This window comes from Tetrao urogallus (genome assembly GCF_951394365.1).
Source record: "Tetrao urogallus genome assembly, chromosome: 6".
NCBI classification, from domain to species: Eukaryota; Metazoa; Chordata; class Aves; order Galliformes; family Phasianidae; genus Tetrao; species Tetrao urogallus.
In genome coordinates, this window is record NC_136819.1 from 18,632,759 (window position 1) to 18,654,779 (window position 22,021).

The 22,021-nt window shown below is 38.0% G+C and overlaps 1 protein-coding gene across 2 annotated transcripts in view; it reads left to right on the top strand.

Moving 5' to 3' along the window:
- The window catches only part of CAPRIN1 (cell cycle associated protein 1), a gene marked incomplete at both ends in the record, with an annotated part of 31,095 nt that extends 15,476 nt beyond the window's left edge, over positions 1–15,619 (top strand). Inside the window, 13 exons of one of the 2 annotated variants that reach the window (XM_079537830.1) lie at positions 433–570; positions 1,882–1,934; positions 2,021–2,107; positions 6,297–6,452; positions 7,321–7,429; positions 7,880–7,941; positions 8,908–9,018; positions 9,286–9,435; positions 9,641–9,791; positions 11,726–11,920; positions 12,698–12,798; positions 13,616–13,679; positions 15,555–15,619. In XM_079537830.1, coding sequence (XP_079393956.1) covers positions 433–570; positions 1,882–1,934; positions 2,021–2,107; positions 6,297–6,452; positions 7,321–7,429; positions 7,880–7,941; positions 8,908–9,018; positions 9,286–9,435; positions 9,641–9,791; positions 11,726–11,920; positions 12,698–12,798; positions 13,616–13,679; positions 15,555–15,619 — 1,442 coding nt within the window. The remainder of the gene's footprint in view (positions 1–432; positions 571–1,881; positions 1,935–2,020; positions 2,108–6,296; positions 6,453–7,320; positions 7,430–7,879; positions 7,942–8,907; positions 9,019–9,285; positions 9,436–9,640; positions 9,792–11,725; positions 11,921–12,697; positions 12,799–13,615; positions 13,680–15,554) is intronic. The other variant, XM_079537831.1, reaches the window with a different exon arrangement.
- Positions 15,620–22,021: the final 6,402 nt, after the last annotated feature.

Sequence of the window (22,021 nt, forward strand, 5' to 3'; positions counted from 1 at the left end):
AAATTAACTTGTAGTAAGGTTTCTTAATTAGGAAAGAAGTGGGGTTGAAACTTCAGTGGGTTCCTAAAACTTTTCAGAGTGAAAACTAAGCAACCAGAGATTTTTGAAATAGTAGTAGTAAAAGTATACTTAAATTTGAAAACCTTACACTAATTTCAAAGTGTTTCGTTACTCTTCTGAAGGGTGTTGCATATTCTTCTCTTTGCCCTTTCAGATTTTTGTCTGAATTAAAGCAGATAGTATGTTTATTGAATATGACCTAGTAATACAGATGGTAGTTCTGTAACAGTAGTGTCTGTGGACAGGCAGCAGTGTCTTCCTAGTGAAAGGGCAGTAAAATGTACTTGGGATCTTTGGGAAAAAAAGGGAATGTGTAGGATAAGGATTAGAGTTAGAGTTCAGTGGCTGTTAATTTTTAACTTCTTTTCTCAGATAAAGCCCTAAAAGAGGTTGTTGAACGTATTCTTCAAACTAGCTACTTTGATAGCACCCATAACCATCAGAACGGATTATGTGAGGAAGAAGAGGCAGCACCCACACCTGCAGTAGAAGACACTGTAGCAGAAGGTGGTAAGAATGTGAAGATCCGCTGTTTTCTGTCATGTTTCTGCCGTACTGTCAAGTCTCTTTGGATTCATCAGACTAATTAAATTGCAAATGTGATTTTATGTACTGTGTGTTTTGAATAGAAATGTAATTACTGGATTATCAGCTATACAAACAGCTGGGCAATATATATAGGGACAGTCAACCACTTGTTAGACCCTGTCCTGAGACATGAGAAAAGAAGAAAAGAGCAGTGTTTCAGAAGAGTTCTGTAAGGGTTACTCTTGCTAGCTACTGTTCTTGAAGGACCATAATCCCTTCTAACGATCACACTGTTAAATGTCCTCAGTTATGCATGAGGAAAGGCTGGCTATTGTAGCTGTGGAGCATCAGCTGAATGGAGAAACAAAGTCACTTGGTAGGATTTCTTTTTGAACACATCCTTCAGCATTTGTCCAGTATGTCACTTGCTGAAAGAACCACCAAAGCCAAAATGAAATGATTTAGAAGCAGTTTTATGCAGATGAGAATCATTTCCAACATCTTTCCTATTTTTTTTCCTGCTGAACTTACCCTTTACAAACTCTCAGAGAGAACATTTTGTATGCAGTATTGAAACTGTCGAAGATCTAAGTACTAGCTGCTGGAGCCTTTCCATTTTGCTGTAATTCCATCACTTAGTCCCTTTTTTAGAAGGGAGAAGTGTTTGAAGTGGGATATGTTTACATGCAAGGAATTTGAAAATGTGGTTCCATACTTGAAGAAAAGATTCCTGCCTTTTTTTGTTGTTGTTGTTGTTGTTTTTGCCCTTTTGAATATGCTGTGGAGGGTAATAAATTTGGAGGAAGGAGAATGTAATTCTTCATATTAAGAGTTTTACATGAGTTGTTATATTTTGTTTTGTTAATTATTTTCAAAACTTCAGAAATCTTTGGTAGTGCTTAGTTCTCTGTTCTGACATTATTTTCTTCCTTCTGAGAAAGATGTTTCTTATTTTATCTGCCTTTTATCATTAGGTTTGTTTCTGAGCCTAGCAGATACTTAACTATAGAAATTATGTTGAGGCTCTAATTTTAGATCTAATCAGAATCCTATCTGCCTAAAGGTGTGTGATGAAGCAACTCTTTCCTTGTTGTATAGCAGGCTTCTAATATTAGGTATTAACATAAGTCAAGTGTAAATGTGTGTCTGTTCGTTCTTACACCTAGCCCTTCTTCCTTCTACTGGCTATCTTCATGTCTTCAGAGTATGTTTTTGGTCTTGTAAATCTAGTCTGTAATGTCTTGTGGGTTGTTGTTTGTTTTCCTTCGCATAAATGGTCTGTTTTTCTCACAGAACCTGATCCAGCAGAAGAATTCACTGAACCTACTGAAGTTGAATCGACTGAGGTATTACTCACTAGAAAGATTGTCATTTTATGCAGCTTTAATGCCACTTACTTTTACTTTCATACCCTTTCTTATTTTTATTTTAGTATGTAAACAGACAATTCATGGCAGAGACTCAGTTCAGCAGTAGTGAGAAGGAACAGGTAGATGAGTGGACAGTTGAAACGGTTGAGGTAAGATCTTGTGTACTGCAGGTAAAATTGTAATCCCTGTTTCCGCTGACTCACAGTTCATGATGAGTTATAGTATTTCATCCTCTCTCCCTTAACGTGTATAAAAGTATATATTTAAATAGGCTTGAAATGACTACTCACTCTTCAATTGTATGTTTAGCTCAGGAGTAACTAAAATAAAAACAGTGCAGCCTGGCTAAGTCTGTGGAGATCTTGCATTGTTCAGTAGTGGCATGGGGGGGAAATGCAGGGTAAAGATTTGGACTTAAAAAGACTTACAATTTTTTTTTTTAAAGAGTTTTTTTGTTTGTTCTTCGAAGATGACTTTTGTGCCAATGTAGAACGTGAGCATATCTGCTTATCTGCTGACAGCTTGGTGTAGTTGTGTTCCATTGTGCAGCTCCATAAAGATCAAGTGGAAAAATAATAGCTCAGTTAATAGCTACTCCAAATTCATATACATGTATCATAGCATTAAAATACACCTGTATGTACATTTCTGCTTTCAAGAAACACAGTACTTAATATGTTTAACTCACTGCTACTTGGCAGTTGAGTGATTGTTTTGTGATTTTTCTGGTACGTGCTGTTGGGATCTTAGTTCAGTGATTTAGGCTCTAGACTCAGCTGTGCGTAAGAGTTGGCTGTTCTGTTGTATGGAGGTCTGTGTCCTTCATGCACTGAAAAATCACATGGAATCATTGAAATGGTTGGCATATTGGACCTTGGTTTGTACGCATCTGTTAGGACCAGGTATCAGCAATGCCTTTCAGGTGCTGAAGATGTACTTTTTGAGTCACCATAGTTTTCTCAGCAGCAAATTCCAGAAGGTCACTTTTAAGGAATCTCTTCCTTGGTGCCTTTAAATTCTTAAAGTGTTGGAGTGGAATAAAGTATTCATCATCTCTTCAAATGATGAAAAAAAAAAGAGGTGTTATTTTGACAATCTATTCTGCCTGATTTTACACTGTATTAATGAAACTTATGTCTAATGGTGTTGTAGACCAGAGAGATTTAATAATACTATAATAATAATACTACAGTAATAATAGGATGGATGTGAACCTCCTGTAACTAACTTGGCCACATATGTGGAAGATTTTAGTAGTACCTTCTCACACTCTTCCATTCTTGCACTTAAACATACTCTACAATACCACTGCTGTTGAATATGGCTCAAGAAACCTCTTGAAAACTAGAGAAATCTTTCAGAAAGAACCATTCTACGGATGTCAGATTGTGGTATTCATAGGAGACACAGTAGTTTAATGTTGAAGCCTGATTGGCTTCAGTCTGTCTTGAGGCATAATCACATCTGTGTTTATACCAAGTGTGCAGTGTAGTTCAGAGGTTTTCTATAGCCCTTAAGGTAAGTAGTATGGATAAAGACATGAGAGTATAGGAATTGTCATTGTGATTGAAACTTGGTGTGCTTCCTTGAGCTCTTCAAATATTAAGACTGTATTACACAGTAATAATAAACATCATAAATTTAATCTTTCTGTGGTATACTTTTCAGTTTGAGAGGTGACAATATCTGACATGATGGAGACCTTCCATAAGTTCTAAATTAAAGAATTTGTTTTTGAATTCTCAGAAGTTTGCTTTTCTTTGGATGTGTTCTACTGGTGACAGTGGTTTTTTTGTTCTGTGATTATTTTTTTTTTTCCTTCTCCTCTCTTCTGCAATAAGTACCCAAATCTGTGTATTCTAATACGTAAGTTATTTGAGGTTTAAAATGTGGAATGTTGGGTGAAGGTGTGTGTATTGTGGGTAAATCTAGAAACTGTCCTGTAACTAACAAAAGAGATGTCGTTTGAGTTGGTTTGTGGTCTCAATAAGCTTCTGTTCTTTCATCTCCTTTTGTCCTTTGTTGCCCCCCTTCATCACCTCAGTTGGTTCTGCGTACTGAATAGCCTGTCATAGAGTTTATGAGTCAAACACTACTACACTGTGGAGAAATTCAGTTTCTTGATGCTCTCTCTACCCTAGGATGAAGGGAGATAAGCGGCTGGGTGGTAATTCGGGTTTTTTTTTTGTTTTTTTTTTGTTTTTTAATAATGTTCTTTTTAAATTAATGATCCTTATGTTTGAGTAGTTTTCATGCAGCAGACTGCGTTTAAATAGCTATTAACTTTAGAGCTACAGCCTGTATATTGGCAGCTTAATAAGCAAAATTTAATATATATATTTTTGAAGTTTAGCTTATTAGGTTTGTCCGGCTGTTAGGCTTATAATAGGGTAAAGTACTTGGTAGTATTAGTAAGACTAAATGAACAGGTTCCTTTAATGGTATAAGATTTGAAAGATGACGGAAAATACTAAGTGTCTTCTGAAGTTATGGCTGCATTATTTGTGAAAAAGTAAAACAGACAAAATTGTTCCTATTCTGTGTTTTTTATTATTGCAACAGCTGTTTTTTTCATGAAGATATTAAATGCTTTTGAGTGATTTGGACTATATAAATTGAGTGATAACATTTTCTAGTAGTAATTACATTGGTGGTGAGTAGCTGCTAGTTTTCCTCCTGGGTTCCATCTAGTCATCTGGTTGGCTTTTTTCCTTTTTCATTTTAAAGCTTTGTAATATGAAAAGACCATGTATGTACTGTAGATAACATTTTCAAAAATACTTTTTTCATTAACGGGGCTTTTTTTACTTGGCAGTAGCCCATAATTTGCAGTTGGGGGTTGATAGTGTAATAGACTGGAGCTGTCATGCTTGTTTTCCAGTGTTCACAGCCTTAGGATATACTTCCATGGGAATTCTCCAAAGAGTTTCTCGTTGTATGGCTAAAAGTAGAGAGCTCAGTAAGCTCAGTATGAAGGGACTCACAAAGAAGACTGCAGAGTTGTAGCTGGCTTTTACAGTTGTCAAAAGATTTCTTTTTTTTTAATCACAGGCTATTAGGGATTTGGTAAAGAGAAGATCCACTGCAGTTTGTCAGATGCTTACAAAAAGTGTGCAAAATGTAACCATGAGAACCATGTCTATCTGAGCAGGGGATGGTGGTGCTGGAAGATGTGTGAGATTTCTTTGAGAAGGTTTCAAAAAATAAATTCTGGGCTATGAGGGTGGATTGAGGAAGCTCAAGTTTAAAGTTCATACCAGTGATAATAGGACAGGTCTTGTGCCTCACCGTGACTGCTGCACAAAATGTCTTCTGAAAGTCTTGTGAGAATCCAGCTGTTTTAGGTAAATCTAATTATTTTGAATTTCTAGATGCATATATGTTAATTTAAATCCTGTTCTATCGTAAGTTTTAGCTTTGTTTGTATGTTTAGAAGATGATTATTAGTTAAACTCATGGGAGTAAAGAAGCAGTAGACAAGTTCTTGACGATATCTTCTAAAAGGATATTTGTTGATGTGAACGCAGATTGCAAATGGTGTTTCTGTATTATGGGAGTTACCTAGAAAGCAAAACTGGTCAGAAAAGCAGAACTGCTACAACTTGTGCACTTCAATCATCCTTGTAACAATCTGTTTTTAAACTACTTGATGATGGCTGTGTTTGCAGGCTCATACTCAGCTGTCCTGGTTGCTCTGTTATCTTCAGTATGGTGGTATTTGAAAGCTTCTAGCTGTTTGTCTTCTTTGTTTACATTTGACTGGTAAATGCTGTCTGCCATCCTGGAAGTTCTTACCATTTTCATTCTCCGAGCTTTCTTTCACTGCTGGGAGTTGTACTGCTTCAGGGCTTCTCTTGCAGTGTTTCCACCAGATGATGCAGCCTGGTGTTCTCTGAGACCATAAATTAGATTAGCCAGGGTAATGCTTGAGAAAGACATAGGCATGGACTCGCAAGTTCAGACTCTGTTTATGTTTACTAAAAAGGTATAAGAAAATAATTGTGTTCCACGTGTCGGTATTTCTGAATCTTGCTTTTCTCTGACTTTCTTTGTACTTCCAAGATAACTGATATTGTTAAATCCCGTGCTAAGAAATGCTTATCTATAATATTATAACAGTGCTAATGAATCTGTTTAATGAGGTATAGATGGAAAGCAAATAAGATGCCGTCTAAGCTTTCAAACTTTATGAATTGCACAGATTACTTCTGTTGGAGAATAACACTTTTCTTTAAGAACACTATAGTAACTGTGACCATAGTGAATAAATGTTTCTTGTACTACTGACTTAACGTTTTATTAAGCTGAAATTTCAGTTAGTTGTTTGTTTCTTACTAGGTTGTAAATTCACTGCAGCAACAAACACAAGCTACATCTCCTCCAGTTCCTGAACCTCATACACTCACTACTGTGGCTCAGGCAGATCCTCTTGTTAGAAGACAGAGAGTACAGGACCTTATGGCCCAGATGCAGGGTCCGTATAACTTCATGCAGGTATGGTGAAGCTCCTGTGGTATTCACAAGCAAAAAACCAAAATAGCTCCTTCTGTCTGGCTTCTAGTTATTTGAAGAGCCTGGTGTAGATTAACTGAAAAATACAATGGTCTTATCTTACAGTGCTGTATGGCAGTGTCTCAAAAGTCCCACACCCGTATTACTGTTGAAGTGCAATGAAAATACTATTAAGCTTTTCATTTTTTGTCCTCAACAGAGAGGGTGAAAAGCTGTGGACATAGGAGTAGGTACTGTATTGTGCCTAAGTGAGACAGCTATAAAATAGCCTTTCTTTAAGCAAGCTTAAAATTTTGCATTATGAAATAATTCTACTAAACTTTGGATAGTTTTTTGAAGGCTTTCTAAAACAAGAAAGTTTTCCTGAATTTTCTAGCATTTTAGACTCTAAAATTGTAACCAACTAGAAATGCATTGGGAATTAAGTGAACGTATCAGGAAAAGCTTATCTTTTTTTACTCCATAAAGGAGGGGAGTAATCAACAAATGAGGTATACACGTAAGTTTGGTAGGTTTTTGCTTTGTGTTTTTTTTTTTTTTCCCTACAAAGTGAAAATGCTAGTTTTGGGTAAAGAATAAAGAACCAGATCATCTCCTATTCTTCCTGCCTCCATTTGTTATTTTGTGAAATGAGCTCTAATTTATGTATGTGGGCTGAATTCTCATTTTGATAAATACTTTTGGAGTTGTTAGTATCTTAATTTAAAATATATGGCAAAACTGGCTATTGCTTAACTGTGAGCCTAGGCTTCCTTTATTGTGACCTGGTCATTTCTAGAGTCTAAACACCGAATCTTTTAAAAATCCGATACACTAGATTTAATTCTTGCGTTACTGTTTCTATTCCAAGGACTCCATGCTGGAGTTTGAGAATCAGACACTCGATCCTGCCATTGTATCTGCACAGCCCATGAATCCAGCACAGAATTTGGACATGCCGCAGATGGTCTGCCCTCCAGGTTTGTAATGGAAAATACTAAATATAAATATTGGGGAAGCCTGCGAGTCATCTATTAGAAATGTTTCAGTTACTGTTACGTTGAAGGGATCATCAGGAGTAGTGTAGCAGTATGTTCTAGGTGTGTTTCCAAGAAATCTGATTGTACTTCTGAGGTGTACTGTTAATAGACTTTGGATATTCACTTACTGCTAATGGGAACACATTAATTTTTTTTAATGGGTGAAATATATTTTTGCTTCATCTTTTGGAAACTGCTGGGTTATTTTGAGTGCCTGACGGGGAAAAAAAATGTACTTTGTATGGAAAAGATAATGGGTAGTTTTGCCAAGCTAGGAGAATACTTATCTATTATGATGACGTCTCAAATAACTGAACTAGATAAGATTGTAATGCTGTTCTTTAAAAGGTTTTAGTGTACCATGTAGTAAGTGAAATTATTTTATTGCAGTTCATACTGAATCAAGACTTGCCCAGCCTAATCAAGTTCCTGTGCAACCAGAAGCTACACAGGTAAAATGTTCAGTAAATTGTATTTTGTAGTTAAAAAATTTAATTTAGTTTTGCTTAGTGTTGTGACAGGATATACGTAATTCCTTTCTATAGCAGAAACACAAAGCTGAAGTTCAGAGGTGGTCTTTGTTAAATGGTTATTATTTTATTTAGAGGAAGCACTGTTTGGAATACTGCTGTGTAGTCATTCTAATACATACAGTTTAAGATTTCTCTTCGTTTTCTTCAAGATGGATTAATAATTTGACATGTCAATTCTCGCCTACTAGTTTTCTCTCCATGTTAAGCTGTGTCAAGTAGTATTTTTAATTTAGGTAAAAGCATGTGACTTTTTAGTTGCTTATTTGCAACAGAAATGCAAAGAGCAGAATCACGTCTGTATCTGTTCAAGTGACAATCAAACTAAAAGCAGATTTTATAGCTTAACTAAATAGGTTTTGGTTTTGTTTTTGACTTGTTCTATTAAGAATTCATCCCAGTTGCTTGCTTGGATAATATTCAATACTGGAGGTAGAGAGCAGTGAGCTCCTGCGTTTGCTGTTTAAGTAGGGTTGCTTGTTTCTGCAATGCATACATGATATATTCTCCTTTTCTTCATGATGTGTCAGTTTCTTACTGAATGGTCTTGTGATAACAGAAGTAATCAATAAGAACTTCCTGATTTTCTGTTAAGTATGTATGGCATCTCTGGCATTAAGGCAGATATGTGTCCAGCTGATTAATAAGTACCCACAGAAGAAAATTTGGTAGGGAATGGGTGATATGACGAGTCAGGCTATGTCAAGATGAGGTGGGTAGAGCTCTGCTAGTTAAGAAGTAGTAAATCTTTAATGGTTGTAAAGTTTTTCTGAATACATAGTTTTACTAAAGAGTTCTTGTGATGCATTCCAGAGTTCTTAGATCCCTGTTATACAACTGTCTGTGAGCATCAGTTGACTTGGAGAACTTCTGGTTTTTATTTGTCAGGTTCCCTTGGTTTCTTCTACAAGTGAGGGATATACAGCCTCCCAACCCATGTATCAGCCTTCTCATAGCACAGAGCAGCGGCCACAGAAGGAATCAATTGACCAGATTCAGGTAAGTGTGACTTCACAGGGGTGGGAATGGCTGTTTCCAGATGGGGTCAAATGTTAATCTTTGTTTATTTGAAAATCAATAGACTTTGTGATTTCATTTATTGATAGGGCTGGTTCAGTTCCTTTTAAGTTCAAAATTTTGAAACAGTCTGTCATTCGTAGTGAAATGTTCACTTTCTGAAATTAAACTAAGGTCTTTGCACTTGTCTTCTTAAAGTTCTCAATACTGTTCAAAGGCTACTAAAGTGTTGTTTGTTTTAATTACTAGGCTTCAATGTCACTGAATGCAGACCAGACCCCGTCATCATCGTCGCTTCCCGCTGCGTCCCAGCCCCAAGTTTTCCAGGCTGGATCTAGCAAACCTTTGCATAGCAGTGGAATCAATGTTAATGCAGCTCCATTCCAATCCATGCAAACAGTATGTAGCAAATGAATTCTGAATTACTTTACTCTGGTAGTCATTCCCTTTGTTGTGTTTTTACAGTGTTGGAATCAGTTATGTAATTGCACAAAATAGTCTTCGATTATTCTCATTTTGCAGTCTTGTGTTATTTCTGTAAAAGATCTGATGAGAATTTATAAAAAATGGATTGGAGCAGAGTGCTATTTTTCTAACATTATAGGTATTCAACATGAATGCACCCGTTCCTCCTGTTAATGAGCCAGAAACCCTTAAGCAACAAAATCAGTACCAGGCCAGTTACAACCAGAGCTTCTCCAATCAGCCACACCAAGTAGAACAATCAGATCTTCAGCAAGAACAGCTCCAGACAGGTAAACTAATTTAGAGAAAATTAAAATGGTGATAGCTTTGGTAGAGCAGATAATCAAGGCTGTGAAGTCTTAAGATGCATAGCAGAGCATGTCACACATTCTTGAATTCTTCTTGTTTTGCAAAGATGCTTACCTCTGGGCAACGTCTATATTTTATTGCTTCGTTTTGCAATCTGTAGTGTTTCTGTCTTGGTTGGACTATCCAGCAAGGCATGGAATTCAGTATGTAACTCTCCAGTTGTCAAAGAAATTTTGCTACCTGATTTTTTTTTTGTGTGTGTGTATATACACATACACACATATATATATGGGTTTGAAAATCACAAACGAGATTGAGGATTATTTTTGAGACGAAAGCAGTAGAGTACTTGCTCTGCTGATGTAAAAATTAAATGATTCTTAAATATGCCATAAAAAGGAAAAAAAGTTGGTTGTACTGCTTCAGTAAAGTTCTAAGAAGGTAATAGCAGGCTACAATTGAGAACAAATATGGATTGGTTCTCACAGATCACTGAAGGTCCAGAAAAATGTAAAACCTTCTTCTAAATAGTGTTGGGCATAGTTTGAATACAGCAGTCAAAATCTTTAAAACGTGTAGATGCAGAGGGGGATTTCATGTGAACGATACAGGACAGGATGACAGTGGTGAAGTGCTAAAAGCTACTGGAAGTGTAGAGTGAGGAAAAAACGTGATCCTTCTTTGCAACTGATTATGGTCTTGAATCTTGTCTTCCCTGCAAGGTAGGGTAAGGGTTGTATGAATGAGAAGAGGGAGAATCAGATTTTCACTGTTTCCCTTGTACATTGTATAGCTCAAAAAAAAAAAAACCCAACCAGAAAAACAACCTGGGGAATGGTGGTGTTGAAGGTGAGCCATGCAGTATGAAGTGTTTCACTTTATACAGCAGTTAAGTAAACGTAACCGATGATACAAAAAAATTACAGTGGCTTTAGAACAAAACCTGCCCATTGTAATGGGGTATAGGATGACCACTTCTTCCTATGACTGTGGAATGCATGGAGGTTGGGGAGACAGAGCTGTACAGAACTTCATAGCACTTTATGCTAAGTGAGGTTGAACTGAAGTAATGCTTTCTGTTGAATAATAAAGACTTGCTTTCCTGCATATGAAATGGGAGGGAGAATCTTACCACTTAAATGTTGAGATCTTGCTTTTACAATTGGTATCAAACTGAAGTTTATAGCTCTTTCACTCTTAGATACAGAATTCCATCTATTATTACACTTACTGAACCTATAATCCTTGGATTGTGTTCATAGTCCATTTCTGATGATGCCTGTGATGTGAAGATAACGTGGCATACTTTTTTTCAAGAAGCAAATAGTCTCAAGCTATCTGTCCAGCTTTTGCTTCTTGGTTTACGTGTCCTGTAGAAGGAATGAACCCCCAGCCTGTACAGTCAAAATAGCAGCTCTGTTAAAACATTCCCACAATCTCACCTGTAGTCAGCACAGCTGTGCCTAGCAGAGAGAATGTAGAGTGACTGCAAATACTTTTTAGTGGCTGTCTGTCAGTTCAGAGGGGAGGAAGCTCCAGAAATGGGTTAGCTCACGTTATTTTTACAGAGAGAGAGTGTGTGTGTGTTGGTGATTTTTAAAGGAATTGAAATGGCACACAGAGAAATGTTACCTGCGTATGGAATATTTGTTGCTGAGCTTAGGCCAGAGGCTTCTTGACATTGGCTCAATCTGAAAGTGGTACACAGCTGATTTACCTTCATTGTCAGACATCTCACAGAATTAAATTTGACACAATTCTGCAGATTAATTTTCTTTCAGTGGGTAAGCATACATTGATTTGTTCAGGGGTACTTCCGAGCTTTGTATATTGAGTTAGAAGATGAGCATATGTTGGAATGTCAATGCAGAAACTCAGGATTCTGTACTGTACTTTCTCCTCACTTGAAATGCAGTGGTTGGTACTTACCATGGTTCTCCGGACCAGACCCATCAAGTGGCAGGAAACCATCAGCAACCTCCCCAACAGAATACTGGATTTCCACGTAACAGTCAGCCTTACTACAACAGTCGGGGAGTGTCTCGTGGTGGATCACGTGGGACTCGCGGCTTGATGAATGGTTACAGGGGACCTGCAAATGGATTTAGAGGTAAATGGCTCTTAGAGTTTTGACTTCCATCATATTGAGAATGGGTTTGATTATACAAAAGTAAAGGAAGAGAAATGTAGAAGTTGCTACTCTGAAGGAATTAACAGGAGCAGAAGAATGATACGGTTGTTCTGGATGGATGAATAATAAATGGTCATGGAGATGATTTTATGTGGTATCTCTGGCAGAGATAGCCAGGGTGTGCATGTTAGAATAGGAAAGATGCAGCTTCCTTGTTGAGTGATAGGGGGTTAGACTAGTGCCCTTTTCTCATCCTCTTACGTGATTGGGGAAAAGAGGAAAAAGCTGTATAATAAAAATACAGTTGATTATAGTTGGCAGTATTGTGTTCACCATTTGTCTGTTCAAAATCGATCCGGATTCCAGACTTTAGACTTTTAAACTGAAACTGTTCTTGGGCTTGTTTCCTGTCTCTCGGGAAAACCTTTACTCAGAAGCAGTCTGAGTTGGCAGTTGTGACTTTGCAGGCTGCAGCTGTCAGATTTAGATCCCAATATTACGTTTAGCTTTGGATTTGTTATGTAAATTAAATCTCAAAATACTGGAGAAATGCACATAATGGTTTCTCCTCCCAGTTGTTACTAGATATTCATTACCACTGAAGTTGCAAACACTTGCTTGACTTGCAGAAACAACTTCCTAAATGTTTTATTTTCCCTTAGATTTAAGTTAAAAGCTCTTTACGCCACCATAGAAAGAAAAGCCTTGTGTAACAGGTTGTCATTTCCAAGTGCAGACTTGTCTGTTTTTCCTTAGGAGGATATGATGGCTACCGTCCCTCATTTTCCAACACTCCGAACAGTGGTTACACGCAGCCCCAGTTTAATGCTCCTCGAGATTATTCAAACTACCAGCGGGTAAGATACAAGGAAAATGCATGCATTTGCAAAAGCACGAGTGCAAGGCAATGAGTGGAAAGTCTTCCTATGACATTTTTATCGCTAATGAAGGCAGAAGTTACAGATGCATAGAAATAGCAGAATTTGAGATGGCTAGTTATAACTGGGAGAACTGTTGGGCTGTGTGGTCTCTGAAGTAGCTAAAGCAAAGTTAGTTGAATTATTAAAAACTCTCTCAAGTTTTCACAGCTCTGTGAGGAAGGACCGCAGAACTTAAATCCATTGGAATGAACTTCTCAAGCTTGTAAGGGGCTGCCTGTCTTCAGCATTTCTGATATGCTATTCTGAAATCAGTATAGAAATACATTGTTCTGTAGGATGTGTATAGTGAGCTCAAAGCTTAGTCTGACTGACTGGAAAATGACTGCTCATCCTCAAACATGTATTTATAAACAGATGAGATGGCTAACTTACGTACTGGTGTTAGAATCTTCATTTTGTTGACCGGTCCTGTGAGAAACCCATCTGTCTGACTTCTGTGCAGTCTGGAAAAAAAACTGAACAGTAGTTCTGTCTGCATTTGTTACTTATATTGAAGAAAATATCCTGGAACTGGACAAGGAATTTATTATTTTACGTTATTATAGCTGCTAGATACTGGTAGGAGTAAGAATTTGTTTTCCTTACATGAACTAAAACTAACAGAATGCAGTATGCTGGAGTCACAGGTACTTCATCAGTGTAGATTGTTTTAAAAGCTCTTTATTTTACTGGTAACTATTAAACCAAGAAAATGTGTGTGGCTTATGTCATAACTCCCATTTTTATGCTTCAGGATGGATATCAGCAGAACTTCAAACGTGGTTCTGGACAAAGTGGGCCTCGGGGAGCTCCTCGAGGTAATTCCTGAGTAGTGTGTGCTTGATTTGAGCTGAGTGGAATCTTTTGATTCAATTTCTGGAGTTTTGTATTAAAGCAACCTCAATCCTTTATTCAGTAGATCCCAGTTGAAGAATAGGCTTTCTTTTCTCTGACTTCATAGTTGACTCAGCTTTGGAAGAAGGACCTCTTGAGGTCCTTTCTGTCTTGAGTTACACTGTTATCCTGTGAACTCCTACAGAAATTTAGCTGCCTGTTGAATGAGGATTTGAGAAGCAATTAAAAAGGCGTTTGTTTTTGGTGCTTTAAATGTAGCAGATAATAATGAAAAACTTAGTGATTTTTTTTTTTCCTCCAGATTTGTCATAACTTAAGATCTGCTTAGTTAGATGTGTGAGTATTTTGTAAGTAAAATTTATTAATAAAGCTACCACCTGGCTTTAACTGGCTGTCAGCCTTCAGAATTGTGTTTTACTTGGCAGTAAGAGATGAATTACTGCATCTGTTGCAAGGATTTATTTTTTTTTATCGAAGGATACAACGTGTTATTCTCTTCCTTGGTCCCGAAGAATTATTGCTTTTGGGTAGTGGAAGCATTTTATCTTGTAGCTTTTTGGGAGTGTTTGCCAGGTGTTCATCACAGGAAACAAACAAAAGTGTACTCATGAGGCCTCCAGTTGAACTTCTAAATCTTACTTTTCAACAGTGTTTTCCACAGTTCTTTTCTAATAGATGTTTGGTGATGAGCTCTGTTCTCATATGGACATTTTAAACCTCTCTGATTATAACTTAAGATTCTCATTATTATTGAGGAGGAAGCACTTAGAGTTCTGTTCTTGACTTTTGGTACTAAAGGCACCATCCTGTGAAACTGTGGCTTGGAATTAAATCTAGTGTGAGGCTGTTGTGAAGCTGAAAGCATTGTATAGAAAGCTCAGCTATAATGAATGAAGTCTTAATGTTTGTTATCAGTGATGTGTGGCTGACAGAGAAATTCACCAAACAGTTCACAGAATTACAGAATGGCCAGGGTTGGAAGGGACCTCAAGGATCATGAATCTCCAACCCCCTTGCCACATGCAGGGCCACCAACCTCCCCATTTAATACCAGACCAGGCTGCCCAGGGCCCCATCCAACCTGGCCTTGAACACCTCCAGGGACAGGGCATCCACAACCTCTCTGGGCAGCCTGTTCCAGCACCTCACCACTCTCTCTGTGAAGAACTTCCCCTGACATCCATCCTGAATCTTCCCTCATTCAACTTTAAACCATTTCCCCTTGTCCTGCTGCTATCAACCCTTTCAAAGAGTTGATTCCCCTCTTGTTTCTAGGCTCCCTTCAGGTACTGAACAGCTGCAATGAGATCACCCCCCAGCCTTCTTTTCTTCAGGCTGAACAAGCCCTTCTCCTTCAGCCTGTCCTTGTAGGGGAGGTGCCCCAGCCCTCTCATCATCTTTGTGGCCCTCTGGACCCTCTCCAGCAGCTCCCTGCTCTCACACTGTGAGCTGCACGCAGTCCCTTTCTTAAGAAAGAATGGAAGTAAAAATATGATCAGTTAGCTTGCAGTATTTAAAACTGCAGTAAACCAATGATTGTTTTACATTACTTCAAAACTTTCAGTTTCAATCTTTGTATCTCATGACTAAATTTTTTCATAGTGGTTACAGCTTCATAGTTTGGGGGAAAAGGTATTGAGATAAAGATGAAAACTGTAAAGACAAGCTGTACACTCTTGAATTCTGATGCACAGAAACTCTGAAAAGCATTTGCAGCCCAAATACCTAGTTTAGACCAGAGCTTGTAGCTTTTTTGGTTTGTTTTCTGGTGGTGGTGGTGGTGGTTGTTTCTGTTCTGTTTCCTTGCATAATCCCAATGCCTCTCACATATTTTCTAGGTCGTGGAGGACCCCCAAGACCAAACAGAGGGATGCCTCAAATGAACGCTCAGCAAGTGAATTAAACAAATTCACAGGATTACGTGAAAACGCCAAAAACACACTGGCCAGTGTACTATACATGTTACCAGAAGAGTTATCATCTATTTGTTCTCCCTTACAGGAAGTTTGTTGTAAAGGGACTATTTTCATTACCCATAATGACAGGACTACAGTTGCCAGCTTTATGTTACCTGGATATGGAAAGAAATAAACAACGTTTACTCTGCATGTTCTGTCCTAAGCATCATCTTGAGCCTTGCACATGAGATTCAGATTCCTCACCCTTGCTAAGAATAATGCAAAAAAGGCAATTTTCAGGGTGATCCAGTCTCTCCATGGTTAACTGAAGTGGCAGGAAAAAGCAAAGACTCACTTCTGACATTAAAAGCGATGCAACAAATTTGGATATAATCTGCAAATTCATAAAGAATTACTGTGGTGGCAAAACCTAATGTGACGAAACTTAATGTTCCCATGAAAGGATTGAAAAAGTGAAGTGTGGCTTGGTAGAGCAACTGCATTTCAGCTTTTTCATATTAAACTGAAGCACTGAACAGTTACAGATGTGTAGCGATGCATATTTCCCTAAGCAGGCTTATAGCCAGTTTTTGACAAAGAAGAAGCGCCCTTAGCTACAGCGCTGCTCAGCACCAGGGCCCCGTTTACTGTGGCTAAGGATGTAGGGTCGCTTGCATAACTGCTAATGTTACTGTGTAATTTTTTTTAAAGAAAAAAGCTTTGATTTGGCACTTCAACAAAATTTTGCAACAAATGCGAGTTATAATCTGGTTGGCCACTGTCTATTTGATGTGAAGTATTTAGATATCTCTTTGAAACACATTTAAGTTTCTTTGATAGCAATGACTTTTGTAAGGATTGGTACTCTATCATTCCTTATGACTTGCACATTGTCTGTCACTAATACTCGACTTTGCTGTATTATCACCTAAATAACTGATGCCGGTACTGATGGAAATCTCTAATGGATAATCATAACACTTTTGGTCACATGTCCTTTTGTCTTTCCTGCAGCCTTGAAGGTTTTAAGAAATCTCAAATGCCCGCTGCTGCTGCCCTTTTAATTGCTATCTTTTGAAAAGCACCAGTATGTGTTTGAATTGATTTCCCCTTTTAAGGGAAATGACAGCCAGCAGTTACAGTTCTAATGGTATAAGCAAGACAAATAAAACATGTTTATAAAAATTGTATCCTGAACACTGGTTTTCAGCGACTGAAAGAAATCTAATGTAACGGGTTTACACTGCATAAGGTTTTCTCTTTTCAATGAAAGATTTTCCTGAATAGTTGTCAAACTCCCGTTTTCTCATTTGATTCTAATACCTGTGACATCTAGGAAGTTTTTCTTCTTGTGGAGACTCTCCTTCTCATCAAGGCAGCAATGTCTAGGAGAAATGGCATAAGACTAGGAGCTGGAAATTACCAAGTTTTACTCAAGTTTTTACTGTATACTTGTGGTATAATCTTTGGAAAATCACTTGTGCCTCACTTTTGCGCACATGCACTCTCTCTGCAGTGGGGAGAATATATTGATAGCTGCCTCCATAGAGGTGTTGGTAGTTGTGTTGCATTTATAGCATGTGCAAGAAGAAAAGCGCTGTGTTGCTCATCAGATAATTCCCACGTGTGGAAGGGTGACATTAAGGAACAGCTACCCATTGCTTACCTGTTATATACAGAACTGAAAGTTGTTTTTGCTGAGAGTTTTGCCCAGAGGGACATTTCTACGTTGTATCATAACTGAACTTTCAGAACAAATTGTATTTTTTGGCTTTGTTGCTGAATAGTGCATACAGATAGGTGGTAAGGTCACTTTTCCATTTTACATGTGAAGAGCACAAACAAGAAAAGTTTTTACTGAGGAGTGATAAGCTTTTGAAGACAATGCTACACAGCAAACACCTTGAAACAATGCTGATGGCTAGAAGCACAGCAGTTGTAGTCAAGGCCTAGGAACATTCCAAGCCAGTGTAAAGATAAAACCTGCAGTCCGGTAAGAAGTTGCTGTTCTGTGTCTTTTTTTAGGAAGCTGTTACTGAGCTAATAGTCCCAATTGGTTTTTTTAACTGGAAAAAAAAAAAAGACAAACCTTTTAATGCTGAACTGATGTAGGAAACAGTGATTTTTTTTTTTTTTTTTCTTTTTGTGTGCATCAGCTTACTTTGAAATGGTTGGTAGAATATAAGCTATTCAGCCTTTTCTGTTGCACACCAAATGCAAATTCAATAGTTAATTGTAGTTGGATAGTGAACTTGCAGCATACTGAATTAAAGACCACTGAATTGATCAGAACATTCCACTTAAGGTTTTTTTTTTTTTTTTGAAGCATAATTTAAATTTATTAATAAAACGTGGGTGTTTGAGAGGCCTCTTATTTGAGATGCAAAGTTGTAAGCCTTTTCGTGTATGAAAATGGTCTTTAGAATAGCTGTTCTACTGTATGCTGATAGAGGGAGATGTGTAATGATAATAACTATAAACAAGTACTTAATACATGTTTAATCTGGGAATTTGCACTGACTCCTTTAATCTCAATACATGCAGCTAATAAACAGTATACTGAAAAATTGCCTCGAGTCACAGTATGGCACATAGATTCATTAACTGGTTTTCTGGCCTGTTCAGGGGGTCTGTCAGTCAACATTATGGTTGATTGTAAGGGTCCAGGTTGTTTTCTTTGCTTGGTCCACTGCAGTGCAAGTGTGGTGCTACACATTTTAAAGAACTGTATTGAGAGAGAGAGAGGACTTCAGAGCTTTCAAGTACCATCACTGCTTAGATTACTTCTAGATCTGAGTTGCACTCAGATCAATAGCAATTCGAGATCACTTTCATTTGGGGAAAAAGAAATCTGTCTTGTGAACATGGAACAGTTACAAAATGATGGTAAGCAGGTGAAATAGGTAGCAGTTCTGGCCTGGTTCTGTTGTAGACACCAGGGGGCAAATATCGTACTTTTCTGACACCAGGGGGCAAATATCGTACTTTTGAGCCTGTATATACATACATCAGTTGCTCTCATGGTGGTTTACTTGATTCTTCCCTGAATTAGTCTCTTTGGAGCATTACAGACAAGTAATGACTGCCTTCTGGCGTGTGCAGCTATTACGAGAGAAGTGTTTTTGTTCCCAGCTGGGACTTCATTATCTAGCAGCAAGGCTGTGATAACATACAACGTGTTTGAGAAGCAGCTTTTAGCACTGCAGTGTGTCATAAAAGGATTCTTGAGTAAATCATGCGTGAGGTGGCTCCAGAGTTTTCCAGATGTTTCTACCTAATGTTACTGTATCTGGGACATTTCAGACCTTTCTGGACATGTTACATAACTTAAATCATGAGCTGCTTGTCATACCTAAGGTCAATCTTGTCCTACTTAGTTGTGTGTACTGGCTCTCTTCTAAAGAGTCCACCAGTACAAATTTTGGATTTTGTTATAGATTTAATCCTAGGGTTAACTGCCATTTTTCTTTCCAGGGTATGGCAGTAAAGTATTGAAGTCTTATGATTAGACATCATCCAGAGTAGATGCAAGAATGACAGTGATGGCTGGATAATAGCTAATGGTGTATTCTGCTGGGACTTTGTAACTTTCAGAGAATTTCATTACCTTAAAAGTCTTCTCCATACATCACACATATGTTATGTTTTAGGCAGATTATTTGATTGGGTTGGAGGTTACCTTCGTGTATATTGTCACTATAGAATGGACGAGCTGTCCTTCTCTCCCCAAATGGCATTTGAATAATTAGGTGTTGAAATGGCTTTAACCCTAGGCAAATATTCAAGGTGTGATAAATAATAGTGAGAAAGCAGTAACTTCCTGTGGTTAATTGCAGATAGGGCAAAAACTTTGTAATCCAGCAGAATAAGGTAAATGATCAGAAGACTCTTGGCCCTCCTGGTCTTTATTTGAAGGTCTGGACATAGCCAAGCTAAGTAGCTGACTTTTTTACCATTTCTTTGCAAGAATAATTTGTTATGAATGCTTATCTGAGGTGCAGATGTTAAGTGTCAGTGGGCAAAATTGTGTGGTATTCTTCAGATTTCTTATCTCAAGTCTGCTGTAGATAGAAAGGGAAACAAGGAAGCTGCTTGACATTAAATTCCATTAATAAGACTGTCGAAGTCACATCTTGAAAAATAAAGCTCTTCCTCTTGTCCATGCAAAACTCATTTTGCAACTAAACAAATAGAACTGCATCAGTCTTTCAGATCTGTGCTCCTATTTACAGTGTTCAATCTGCATTCAGTGTGGAACAAATGAAGGCATTTAATTATTTGTGCTGGCACCATCAGTTCTGCAGATGAGATGGGTAGTTAACTTTTACCTCTGGATGACCTGAAAATCAGTGCTTTGTCTGAGAAGCAAGCAAAAAATTGTTCTAAACAAGAAAATTCTCCTTTTGAACTTCAAAAGAGAATGGTTTTCTTTTTAAAACTTGAGCTTAAATATAGTTATCACCATCTTGTGGAAAATGCATTGCAAAACTGCAATAGTGTCCTTGTAATTATAAATTATAAAACTACTGTAGTTATTCCATTACAAGATCACAAGCTAAGTGGGCAATTAGTCTTGTACTAATGTCAGATTTCTTATGTTCAGTGGCAGAATTAAGTACAAGGAGTTTTCATATTAACTTTGGCAAAATTCTATCATTTAATGTGAGATCGGCATACTCCGTGCTCATGAAGAAAGGTAATGACTTAAGCTGCTTTTGTTTGGCCATTATGTTCTTTCAGAGGGAGAGGGAGAAGGTCCTTAAAACTCTCCATCTGCAACTACTTGCATTCCCTGGCAATAGATGTGTTTCATCCCAATCAGCACATCATCTAAGATGAAATAAGGATGATTAGCACGGTACCTGGCTGTTCAGGGATTGATATTGCATTCAAATCATCTCACATTAAAATTGAGGGATGTAACCTGAAGGGAAAGCTGTAAGTGGACTTTTAAAGAAACTTAATGTCTCTTCCTGTACCTGAAAGAAAGCCCTCACCCTCATCTACTTTTATGCATCTTTAGAAGCAGCATCTTGGATTTCTGTCTCATAAACTGGATATGTTGAATTTCTAGTGTGCTATCAAAAAGCCTCTGATAAGAAACTAATTTTCAAAATGGTTTATCTATTAGAAGAGGTACTATCCTATTCATTTTCTTAGGCTTTCTGAATATGATGTAATTGTTATTTGTAATTCTGTAGGTCTAGCATTAATGGAAGGAAGGAAGGAAAACTTTCCCAAATTGACATCATAAAGTCAACTTGAGCAGTGTTTCAGAGAACTGAGCAGTGTTTCAGAGAGCTGTATTAGCAAAATGACATTGTGACTTGACAGTTGTGACTGAGTGAAATTGATCAGCGTTAGCCCTTAATAGGATAATGGGCTGCACCAAAAGTTACATTTCTTCAGCCCCCATCTCCCCTATTCCTTTATGTTCATGAGATAATCAGGCAGGTGTAACTGGCTCAGTCCAACTATGATGTCCAGTTTCGGCTTTGTATAAATGTGCTCAGATACCTAATTAATGGATCAAGAGTTCAGCTGATTTTTTGTATCCATTACACTTGTACTAAATGAGAATATATTTCATATATATTTCATAATTTTTAAGGCTATTCCATTTCAGAACAAATTTTAGTAATGCATCTACTGCACAAACTAAGTTCTCAGAATTACCTTCTCGTTAACCTGCAGGCTCTGGTTTTCCGATGGCCTTAAACATTCCTACAACTTCACAGTTCTTTACTTCTCCATTTAAAACAAATTGGCTCGTGGCGTATGTAAGCACCTGAAACATAAGTAGTTTCAATGTTTTATGTCCTTTTAAGCAAATATTCCACAGCTATCCCTCAAGAATTGAATTGCTGTGCTTCTGTTGTGTTGGTGATTTCGTTTGGGTACCTGGCTTCTCCTCAAGGTTTGTTCCACAGCCTTAAAGAGTTTGAATTCAATAGTTTGATTGCACGTGTTGATGTTTTGAAACTTAAATATCTCAGCATCTGCCCAGCGGTACTAAGCGCGCTCCCTTATGCTGTTACGCGCTTTTTAAACGCTTCCGAATTCGTTCTGGCGGTATGAAGAGCCAGCAATAGCCGTGCCTGTGCAGGCAGCTCCCTCGGCTGACGTTGCAGCTGCAGTTTTACCCGACAGCTTGAGCGGTACTTTTATTGAGAAGCAAGGTAACTGACGTTTCTTAGGCTGTAATGGCTCATTACCGGACGATACCGCACCACACAGCCTCGCTATTTTGCCGTGCACGCGCTGCGTCCCGCCGCCCGTTTCTCCGGCCGCAGGGCCGCCATGGCGGGGCGTTCGCTCGAGCAGTCAGACGTTGCAAGCGATGTTTATTTCGGGAAAAAGGAATTAAAACTTTGTCAAGCTCGCTTCAGCCCGTTTTTACATCCGGC